Genomic DNA, 12431 nt, shown 5'->3' on the forward strand with positions numbered 1-12431 from the left:
GCTTAGTAATTGGGTTTTTCAGAGCATGTATACCCTGACTCTGATTGTGAGAAACCTGGTTTGTTCCACAGGCTACGTTTACATCATATGGTTGAACTGTTGTAAATCTGTTTTATTTTTTGTTCAAATTTCACAGACCTGATATTTTCTACAGAAGCCTTTAAAGGGCCTTGATTTGTGTGCTTCTTTTTTCCATGATAAGTTATTTCTAGATCTAGAGTAATGTGTATCATTATCATGTCACAATGAGTGTGTTTCCATGCACTTAATAATCCAATCATTATCATAACAAACAGTTAAATAGTTGTCGGATTATTCAGGTGGTCATGTAAAAAGCATACTCCAATTTGCTTAGATTAGATTTCTAGAAATCTGACTAAGATTGCTGGATTTTAGCTCAGTAATTGGGTTTTTCAGAGTAAACTCTTACTCTGATTTCTTTCGTTTTCCTCAGTCTGCTCCTGTGAAAATATGTGAAAATAGACCGCTGCAAGGAAATAGCCAGTAGCGTTAACACAGCGACCATAACAAAACACTTTTGGAGCGATGCTGAAACCAACTACATGCTTGACAAAACGAGGAATTTGAATTTGTCTTCTAGTATAATACATTAACATTTTACATTAAAATGACTTGATATTTTAAAAAGCCACAGCTTGAAGTTTGCATTTTACATTATGTTTACATCCCATCTCATTCTGCGAGTTTATTGGCTGGTTGTGAAGCAGAAATCAGATTACTTCCTGACTCATGTAGACCTGGAGTTTTCCTTCATCTGATTACTCAAGTGCATGAAAACGCGTTGAACGGATTACTGACAAAATCTGATTTTATGCCGTTATTAAGTGCATGTAGATGCCCTCTGTTGTTTTCTTAAGATCTTGAGAAATTTCTGCCAATATCATTAAATAACAAATCTGTGATGTCTGTTATGTTGTGATAATGATGTAAAACAGGGGTGTCCATTCTTATCCTTCTTATTCTCAAAGGGCCAGTGTGGCTGCAGGTTTTCATGCCAAACGAGCTGGAGCTCACCTGATTCCACTGTTTTAATCAGTTGGTCTTTGTCTTCAGCAAATAATCCCATGTGCTCCTGCGCTGTTGGAATGAAAACCTGCAGCCACGCCAGCCCTTTGTGGAGACGTTTGGACACCCCTGGTATAAATAATTTAAGATCTTTAAAAAAATAACATGTTTTGCTGTGATAATGACATAAGTATAACCAGATTTCCAGAAAACTGATTAAAATAGCTCGTTATCATGGAAAAACAGAGTAAGAAAAAACCTGCGAATGCTTAGCCTTTCCATAGTTATCACAACAGAAAAATCGGAGCCTTTCAATCAGACTCGAGCCACTTGTGCTCCTGAACTGGATGCATAACGAATACACATCCATGTTTTCCTTTTTTTTTCCCTTTTCTCACACAACACTTCACTGTGTATATCACAGTATCGCTGTGCTTATCATCCAGTGTGTGCATGCAGATTATGTCAGGGCACAGGTGCTTTCAGACTAATGACAGATATGGGTCACTCACAAACACGAGTTCGAATCATCAATGCAGAAAGATTGGATCTGAGCAAAAAACAGAACCGTGCAAAACATTTCGAGCAACAAGACTTGAAGAGACAACGTGAATGTAGCCTGAAATCATGTTAGGGCTTGAACAGGAATGAGAATGAGGCTGAGCCTTGAAAATGCATTCTAGTCCATTCTATCTGTAATACGTGACATGTGGTTATTTGGTAATCAGAGTGAAGATGACTGATGTTCTCTCTCTAATGCATGAGCGCAGTCTCTCTGTTTAACACCTACAGTCTAATTAACGTACAATCTCATTTTAATACAAAAGATAAACATCAGCTCCACAGCAGTGGCTCACCTCCTAGCCTGAATGTATTGCCAACTGTGTCCCAGAGGAGTATGGACTTCCTTCTCTGTGGTGACAGTTCAATTTCCTGTCTCTATACATTAAGTCGGGCTATGTCCCCGGCACCACTGCAGCCTTTGCATATTCATAGACTGCCTCGCGTGGATTGCTCAATTAACCCACATAACCCTGCACCACACAAATGGGCTGCCTTAGCTCCGCCCGCGTTTAATCGCTGCGGAAATGCCATGAAAGAGAGCATCTGCAATTAATTGGTGTCATGCATTATGCAATTGATACGGTGTTCCTAAACTGCCAAAAAAGCGTGCTGAAAGCCTCACATGGGCTCGCCACTGTTCACGTAAATGCTGCTACCAATTGATTGGTTTGAGTATCTGTTCTTGGCTGTACAGACTCCAAGTAAGATGTTTCTGCAAGTATCAAACCCGGGGAAGATTAGCGAGCCTAAAGCTTCCCATTGATCCACTTTTCACTTGTTGGATAAAAAGCACTTTTATGATATGCTACCCTCTAGCATATTTCTCCATCTGAATGTAATGTAACCAAAACAGCTGCCTGAGCCCGGGTCGGTAAACAACCCTTTAGAGATGAATCTTAAAAGCTGTTATATGTTCATTTTACCACAGGGACTCTAAACCGAGAAGAACTGCAGAGCAAATATATTTTTTTCTAATGAGAAAAAACTGTGTTTGCACAGTTGCAGGGGTAAATTTAGGGACCCACAGGACTGAAAAATTGTTTCACACCTTCATGATAAAACATAATTAAAAACAACTAGTCTAACATCATATTAGCTTAAGACTATTTATTCTTGAAGAAGTGGTGCAGCGAAAAGTCAAATTTACACAAATTTACACTTATGCCAGATGTAGTTGATTGGCCAAGACGTATTTGGAGTCTAAATTGTGCTTTAGAACTTGAGCGGTGAGGCTAATGTTGCTGGGAGTCAATAGTCACCCAAATAGCCCAAATTGTTTCTGTAAAAACGCATCCTCAAAGTTCCTTTTAACCTGCTCAAACAGCATCTGCACTCTCAGAAAAAGATATGAAAATGTCACTGGCGCAGTGTCCCTCTTGTCACTGGGGTGGTACCCTCAAGGGTACATCTCAGTACCTTTAGTCACGGTACATAATTCTATCATAATCCATTAAAATGATATTTTTTTAGTTGTATTGACTCCACATGCCATGCCTTGCCTCCAGACGTCTTATTTTATGGTTCTGTATTAAAACATTAGGTCATGAAGAGATACAAATATGTACTTTTCACCTGGAAAAAATTATTTAAGGTACACAATTAGACCTTGGATTTTTCTGCGAACAGACACCTTGTTTATTTATTTATTTCTATAGTATATCTTCCATCCATCCATTTTCAAAGCCGCTTCTCCGTCAGGGTCGCGGGGGGGTGCTGGAGCCTATCCCAGCAGTCTTCGGGCGGAAGGCAGGATACACACTGGACAGGTCGCCAGTCTATAGTATATCTTATATTTTGTATTTTGTATGATGCACATCTTTGTCTACTTACTGCTCTTTATCTGCTTTCTGTGTATCCTGCTGTAACAATGCAAATTTCCCCCAGTGGGATAATAAAAGTCTATCTTATCATATCATATCTTAAACTCACTGCTGTACCTTTGAGGGAACATTTACATTGTTTGTACCTTGATGAGTAAAAATGTACCTGCACAGAACCTTTATTTCTAACATTGTAGGTCTTCTTTAAGGTTGTGCACCCCTATGGAAAAAAAAGGTATTTAAAAATGTAAATAATTTTTGCAATGTATGAAAAGGTCAAAAAAGTATTTGTTAAATGTATTTTTTATTTGTTATATTTTTTTCAAACGTATGTAGTTTTAACAAAGGTTACAGATACAACTAAATATACATGAACTAAATGAACAGTTTTGACTTCCCGTATTTTGCACTGTGCTCTGCATTAACGTTGTATGTGGTATGTGGTGGGACGGTGTTTACACAAAATGCATTTCAAATAGGCAAGATATCAAATAATCCCACAACACTTGTTTTTGTCATGTCAAAGGTCCATTTGCTAATATATAAAATTAAAATACTGGAATACAAATTCATTATGGTTGGTTTTCCTTACAGTAAAGTGCATTAGACAAGTATTTTGGCCATTTTCAAATATTTTTTTTCTGCCCAGAGCAGAGATGATTTGTTTGCCTTTATAGTTCATAGCAGGTCAAATTGTGCTGTAAACCACATCAGCAGGCATGTGCAACCTGTGAAGACCTGGAGGCTTTTTGAGCAGTTTGAGGGACGTTTTGGCAACAGATTTATGGAAAAGATTTGGGCGACTGTTCAGCTCTATTATCTCTGAGCAATGATAGCACCATAGTTGAAGGCATAAAACCCCCAAAAGAAGAACAACAACAACAACAAAAAAAGGACTCTAAACATGTCTTGGTTGATTAACTACAACTGGAGTGAAGGGAAATTTTGTTTAGAAATTAGTGTTCCTTGAAAATCAGCTTGTCCCTGGTTGCCCTCCTTGTCCCTGTACTTTAAAAGACAGGCTTCAAAATGTAATTACTTGTGCCTGTGTCTAAAATGTCTTCTGATTTTTGATTGTTAAAATAATATATTCAAATCACATTTATGTACATGCAGCTTCATATGGTGTTTTTTCATTAGGGCATGGTGGTCCATGCTGTCAGAATGTTATGGTCATTCAGTACACATCAACATCTGAGCTCATAAATGTGACCCGTTCGATAAGTTTAGCCTGCCGCTTCCTAGTCAGTATATTCTCACGGTACTGTGACAACCATTGAGAATACTGTATCTGTGTAGTCGCAAATGTGTCCACAGTCCATTCATACACATCAGATTTGGTCACTTGTAACTTGAAATCTGAACACTCTAATCGAAAAAGGATATTTTAGGAAACCTGATTTGACCTGCTGTGTTTTTAAAAGCCTTCCAACTTATAGGGTGAATGCAGACAAAGGGTAGGTTCACAATACCACCTTGAAGTGACACAAATCTGGCTTTTTTGTTTAAGTGTGACCTGATGTTTTCAGAGCTGTGTGAATGCAAAAAATCTGATTTAAAAAAAAAACAAAACATCTAAGCCTCTTTCATATGTGGTCCTAGATAAGATACATATTCAATTTGCAGCCATGTAACTTGAATAAGAATGGTCAGATTATAATTCATGTGTTTGTTTTTTGTTTGCCTTGTTTATTTGTTTTTTCATGCATCCGCACACTGCGTCATCATCCAGTGTTGGCAGCACAGCACTGGCTGATTTGAAGCTTGTGCCAGTAATAGCTGCCAAATTTTTTCACCTTCTTGCCCTAATCATGAACAGCTGAGAGCTATTTGAAGAAAATAATCTTTGAAATGAAGGCCTGCGCTGCTAGTCTGTACACTTGTTGTTGTTGTTCAGAACACACATGGCTCATTAATTCATGTGACGTTATTGATTTGTTTGTGTGCATGTGGGTTGGTCCAAGGCAGTGGTCTGTTTCCACACAGACAAAGACAAATATAGGTCACTTAAACAAATATTAGATGTCCAAGCAGAAAGATCATGTCTAAGCAAAAATTTTGAATTAATAAGGCTTGTAATGTGAGCGTGGTCACGGTGTGTTCTCCAGTTTTTGTGCTTTGTTGCAAAATTACTTGGAAAAAACGCCTGGTCCCAGTTACCATTTTAGAGATACAAGATTTTATTCCAACAGCCAGTTTTACTGAAGATGAACACATGAATGCAAATCAGGTTTAATTACTCTCTGATTACAACAGATGTCGATGGGCACGGAGCCTTTAAAACCCTGAGAATGATGCGGAAGGTTCATATGTTCCCTTCCACATTCTTTTACAGACGATTTTCCTGCAGGACAATGCCATTGGTCAGATACGAGCGGAGGACTTATCAGGCCTGGGCTGCCTTCACTACCTTTACTTGCAGAACAATAGCATTTCAGCTCTAGAGCCTGGAGCCTTCGTAAGCCTGGGTCAACTGCTGGAGCTCGCCCTAAATGGGAACCGTCTCCACCTGATCTCTGCTGATGTCTTCCGTGGCCTGGAGCACCTGCGTATCCTCTACCTGGCAGGGAACAGGATCACCCGACTGGAAGACTACACTTTCCGTGGACTGCAGGTGTGTTTTATTCTGCATGCTTGAGCTTCAGCCATCTTAGTCCCATTTGGATTCTGTAAAACCTGTACAGAATAATTTCTCCGTTAGATGTAACATAGAACATGTGATAACATGAACACTGCGGAGGGCTTGATGGGCAACAGTAAACACAGCCTATTTATATTGAGGTTAACGTACCTGCCAGAAAAACAGGATTAAAATGCCACAGGGATTGTGACTGTGTGAACTTACTGTGTATTTGCATACTTTTCTCAGTAAATGTTAAAGTGACATTATGGAGAGCGCTAATTACTGTGGGAAAACTCTGAAGCCTAGAGAAACAGCTGCAATCAGCTTAGCATAATGATAATGAAGGGCAGACCAAACTTCACTGTTATGCACAGCTTAATAATAGCTATAATAATCTGTAGGTTGATGAAGGTCGTCATTGTTATGATGATATTACATATGGTGACAATGAAGGCAATGATGATAAAGGCAGTGATATTGATGATATAATTGATGCTACTTATGGTAACTGACTTTTTGCAAGTTTTCACACCAAAAGTCTGGACCAAGGTTCAAACCAGGCTTCATGTTTTTGTTACAGTGTATACATGTGATCTGGTTAGTTTTGGTTTCACATTGCAATTTAGAAAGAACTTTGCACGACGTAACTACCTCCTATCGTCATCACCTACGTGGGCTGTGTCTCCCTATACTTAACATTCGGTGGGTAGCCTTTTCAGTTTGAATGGAGAAAAATGCAGCTTATATTTGCTCTCCTGTTTTTGTTCCTCTTCTGTTGTTTAATGAGTGATGATAACCTGCTTCTACTTCCTGTAATTGGTTAGAAAGTCCAAACTATACAAAAACGTGTTTTCACACCACAAACCATTGTTCAGTTTGAATCGGACTGAGACCAATATGGCTACATATTGTTGGACCAAATTCTGATCCTTTGGTCCATACCTTGGTCAGAGGCACCAGTCCAAAGGTCCAGACAAAACAAGGTAGGTGAGAAAGCACCCTTAGTTAATGTTGCTATATCTGTCAAATTTTCATTTTCAACTACCTGGTAGCATCTGTAACAATTGTGCTAACAGATAAAAAAAGCTCAGTAGCACAAAGGAAATTTAGTAGCGCTCAGATGAGTACATGTCAGGTCTTCATGACTAATTAGGAGGAGGTGGGAGCTGAGAGCTGCCACTTCTGATGATCTAATGCTAAAGCTGCACTGGTACTGCTCAGAACAGTTTTAAATGCCATGGAGGACTCATTGACTTGTACACAAGATGTTTCCGCAAACTTTACTAGTAAAATAGAAATTATAATTATATACACTCATGATGACATGAGTGCACTAGTATTTATCTTTACACAGAATGTTTTAATCAGAAAGGCTAACACTGTACATTCTGGTTTAATCAGACAAATTCATGTAGATACTGTTATGAAGCTACTGTTTTAGTAAAGAACAGCTAACTTAATGTTAGCTAGCTGATTTAAACATTGTTCTGTAATGTTTAATTTGCAAATACAGCAACCCAGATAAAGGTTAGCATACCTTAAAGCCAGCACAATCTGAGTGTTAATAGTTCCGATACTGATATGTGAATGTGGCCCTCCACACAGGTTAATTCAAAACTTTTCAAAAGTTCAAAACTTTTCAAAAATTCAAAAAATTTAGGAATGACATTAAAACAACATGGCCCTCCAGATGGTCAGTAATACCTTTTCACCATCTCTTAGCATAATAATTCTGAAAGATTTACTACCACCAGCACTCTCACCATGGGTTTGTTCTAAGGAGTTTTATCAGAGTTTTACCTTGGCTTGACAGAAGGATCATTCAGAGACAATCTTGATTGCTGAAAGGTGGGCCATTATTTTGTAAGTAATGAAAATGATATCGCTTATGGCAGTAATAATGATGAAAGTGTTGGCAATGTTACTTATGGTGAGTATAGTAAAGCTGATGGTGGTGATGATATTACTTACAGCAAAAATGATGATGTTGGTGATGATGGCGATTGTGTTACTTGTGGTAAGAATAATGATGCTTATGATGAGGAATGAGATGATGATGATGAAGATGATAATGAGAGATCCTCTCTGTTTTCACCAGCGTCTGCAGGAGTTGCACTTGCAGGAGAACACAATGGAGGTACTGGATGAGCAGGCTCTGGTTGGCCTGTCCTCTCTGGCTTTGCTAGACCTTAGCAGGAACAACCTGAGGACCCTCAGTCCTGCCACACTGAGACCCCTCATTAGCCTACAGGTGCTCCGCATCACAGGTACGTTCACGCACAACTGTGCATGGGGTTTAAGGGGTCAGAAGTAATAAAAGCACTAAATATGTGTGGGGAGGACCAGGGTGATGAAACTGGAAGGAAAGAAAGGTTCTGCTTTTAAAATGCAAACTGGACTAGTTTGGGTTGTCAGGATGGTGAAGGAGAAGGAGCTAAGGAGGGAAGGAGTGCTCAGAGAAGAGACAGGAGGAATAGACCAAGGAGGGAGAGAGTGCACAGAGGGGTTGGAGAAACAGTGTGAGGGAAAGACGGATTAGCAGAGTATCAAAAGGAATCCGAATCAAAAGGAGGAAAAGGGTATAAAGAGAGGATGCAGGACAATGGCTTTGAAGTTAGGGCAATTCAGTGTGAAGGGATTTAGAGGTGAGAGATTCTCTCTCTCTCTCTGTTGTTCTACTTCATGTCCTCTTCCTCCTTTTATTCCCACTACTCGTGGCCGATTGCTCACTAAATACCCGCTCTTTCTTTCTATCCTTCTCTCTCTTGTGTTCCATTTAATCTCTCTTTCTTTCCCTTCTCATTCTCCCCTCCTCTCTCTGTTGGTCAGATAACCCATGGCGCTGTGACTGTGCCCTCCACTGGCTTCGCGGCTGGATAAACGAGGAGGGCCAGCGGCTCTTGAGCTCAGCCGAGCGCAGGCTGGTTTGCACAGAGCCTCCACGCCTCTCTCACCTAAGCCTGGTGGAGGTTCCAGCCAACAGCCTGGTGTGCATCCCACCTGCTGTACAACTGGAGCCCAGTCACCTGACGGTGAGGTTGGGAGAAAGCCTGCGAGTGTCCTGCCAAGCTTCGGGCTACCCCCAGCCTCAGGTTACCTGGAGAAAGGCATCCCACGGCAAAGCCCAGCTGTCCCCCCGAGGGCTTGTACAGGAGGTAGGGATGGAAGGGGACAGTAGGGCTGGTGGAAGGCTAGTGACAGCCAGGCCTAGTGGTAATGGGGGTAATGTGGGTGGCAGGGGTTCAGCACGAGGCATAGAGGATAATGGAGACAGGGACAACTTTGATCCAGATACGGGTAGTGGGATGCTGTTCCTGAGCAATGTGACTGTGGCCCATGCAGGACGTTATGAGTGCGAAGCTTGGAATCCTGGGGGAGTTGCCCGGGTGACCTTTCACCTCTCCGTCAACATGTCTTCTTCGTCATCGTCCTCAGCTGTCTGGCCTCGTCTGCACTCCCCATCATCCTCGTCTTCCTCTTCCTCCTCAAACTATCATCCATCCTCAGGGGATGTCAGCCAGGAGCCTCTTTATGAGCTGGAGAGCATGGACTTCAATGCCCTGGGCACTGCCACCCAGACGGCCATCGCCGTTGGCATCTCTCTTCTTGCTCTGACTGCATTGCTGCTGCTCTGCATGATCTACGGCCGCCACCGTCAGCGGCAGAAAGAGGAGGGTGATGGCTATGGGCCAAGCAAAGAGGAGTCCATCCTTTATGTCAATGACTATTCCGATGGACCCACCACCTTTGCACAGCTTGAGGAGTATAGGGATGAGCGGGGCCATGAGATGTACGTGCTGAACCGTGCCAAGCCTGTGCTGCCCCCACCGCCTGTCCCAGGGCAGCAGGGCATTCTGCATTCTGAGTCACTCCAGGGCCAAGGAGTCCTGACCCCAGGAAGAGTAGCAGGCATTGGCCCCCGCAGGGCTCCTGCAGAGGGTGGTGAGGGACCTCCGCCAGACCCAGAGGGACTGTTCATCAACCAGAGCCTGCTGTTTGACACACAGATCGCCTACGAGATCCACTGCTGAGGGAGACCAGCATAGGGAAGTTGAGAGGAAAAGTGGTCCAGAAAGCCATTTACAGAAAAGGTCATTTGTTGCACATGGCATTTGAAGTAAGAGTTGCTCAACAGTGGGATCTCTTGGTGTGTTCAAGGATACTCTACCTAATTCTGTTTTTGTTCTGAGAGCAAAAATGCTTTGATTATTATTAGATTTAAAGAGGAACATGGAGGTTGCTTCGGAAGGACGTTGATGGCTTATCTTGACACAAGATAAGTACGTGATGGAAATTACTTTGACTAACATGATGCTTTAGAATCTGGAAAAAAGAAGTCTGGCTACTGAATACCTTCAAATCAACAGGTCAAATGAACCTATCAAATAGAGGGCCAGAGTACTATATATGTCCTTTTCCTTTATTTTAGACCACTTTAGAAGTGGCGAGGAATCTTGGGGAGTAGGCTGCTGTAGTCACACAGTCCACTGACCTACTTTTTGAGAGCAGAGGTGAGAATAGAGAAGGACATTTTTGAGACTGTGTAAATCTTTTTTTTTTTTTGTTCTTGCTTCTGCCAGCCAGTGTGAATAGCTTTGATGTCCATCCTCACCATCCATTCTAACTCTTTCTTTATATTTTGAGAATCTGTTTGTTTTGCTTTCATACATATTCATGAATTTTGTGTGCATTCTCATGCATATGAGAGAGACAGAGGGGACTACAGGAAAAAAGTGTGAGAGATGTTACGTCAGTATTTGTGAAAGCCACAAAATAAGTGTTTAGCGAGCATAATATTCTCTCACACTCTTGACCTCTATTTGAATAACACTGTGAAAATAAATCTCTAGACACTAGATTTTTAGATCGGTTGCCAACGTTTCTAGAAATGAATAGTGGCTGGTAAGTCATCAGATGGCATTTGGGTTGACATTCTAATATTTTTCTGTGGAGCTGAAGGTAATTTTGTACGCGTGTGGTGTGAGTGACCAGGTTGTACAGAAAATGCCTATTAATCACTTCAGGGTATATAAACACTCATCTCAACTGGTTAAAGTTGGTGACATCTGAAGGTGTTAAGCTTCTGCTCAGCACAATAGTATATATTTATTTCTGTTACTGTCAAATGTCTAATAAATGTGAAGTCCCTGTTTTATGTAAATAAAATATGCTTTTTGATCCAGCTTTGGATCTCGCTTTCTTATAAGACACACAGGGGAAACTTCCACAGTAATCATATATTCTGGAATTGTTTTTTTACAAACAGCAACCTCTTTGCATTATTTTGCTGCAACTGGAGAGACAGTAATGATGAAAGGAGCTGGGATAAGATTTATTTGCATCTCAAATACTGGGACCCAGCGCTAAATACCAAGGCAAATGTTTAATTGACAATTTAACATGTACTGGTGTGTAAACTGTCATTCTATTTGTGGAACAAAGGATTTTCCGCACCTACCCAAGGAATAGCACTCGAGCTCTGGCTCCTATGCTACAATAAAACCAGGCTTGTCATGTATCTGTCAGATAAATGTGTCATAAGGAGCGCAGACACCTTTATATGCTGACAACCACTGTGACACTGGGGGGATGTTTAGGTAATAGAGCATCCAAAGCAATCCTACAAGCAGCACATTAACAAATAAAAATGAGATTCTGTATTACAGGGCCCAGGGTTTGCCAAATGTGAAGGCTTCTTAATGGATTCAAACCTCCTGTGCAGTGAGTAGTTTCAGGGCAAAGGGGTACTGACCCTGGTTATAGTAGTGGACATTAGCCCCTGCTAGGCTTTTGCAGATGGTGGACAGACACAGAGGTACTGTTCATCAACCAGAGTTCCTCAATCCAAGGCCAGGTAAAAAAAGATCATGGGGTGCACAGGGCACTTTAAGAGAAATCAGGATCTCTCGCTGGGGTCACTCTGTCTATGTTTTTGTTCTAAGAGGAAAAATTCTTTGATTATTATTAGGCTAAAAGAGGAACATGAAAGTTGCTTGGGAAGGATAATGATGGTTTATTTTGCCACAAGACAGAATTCAAACTCTGGATATCTGGCAACTCAATACTATCAATTAAACGAATCACATGATCCACAGTAACAGGCTGAGTACTGCATTTCTTCCAATACCACAAGCATGTGCTGAACAAAGTTGCAAGTGAAAATAATGAAATACTGTATTGCAGAGCCCAGAATTTCAGAGTGGCTCAACTTCTTAATGAATGCAAAACTCAGCAGCACAGTCGCATATGCTGATGATTGCTTCTAAAATCTATCAGGCCTCTTGACTTGGCAGCAAACTTGGTACACTTGTAGCCTGCAGTCATCTGCAAATGATGAATATAATTCAGCATGGCTATTGCTTTGCATAATGTTGGAGTCACTTTTTTATTGTCCTTTC

The 12431-nt window shown here is 41.1% G+C and overlaps 1 protein-coding gene across 1 annotated transcript in view; it reads left to right on the top strand.

The window, feature by feature from the left end:
- The window catches only part of lrrc24 (leucine rich repeat containing 24), a 52552-nt gene extending 40371 nt beyond the window's left edge, over window positions 1-12181 (top strand). Inside the window, exons 3-5 of the mRNA XM_017682164.2 lie at window positions 5746-6024; window positions 8132-8300; window positions 8863-12181. Of these exons, the coding sequence (XP_017537653.1) occupies window positions 5746-6024; window positions 8132-8300; window positions 8863-10064 (1650 nt within the window). The 3' untranslated portion in view covers window positions 10065-12181. The remainder of the gene's footprint in view (window positions 1-5745; window positions 6025-8131; window positions 8301-8862) is intronic.
- The last annotated feature ends 250 nt before the right edge of the window (window positions 12182-12431 follow it).

The sequence above is a fragment of the Pygocentrus nattereri genome, chromosome 19 (assembly GCF_015220715.1).
Source record: "Pygocentrus nattereri isolate fPygNat1 chromosome 19, fPygNat1.pri, whole genome shotgun sequence".
NCBI lineage: Eukaryota > Metazoa > Chordata > Actinopteri > Characiformes > Serrasalmidae > Pygocentrus > Pygocentrus nattereri.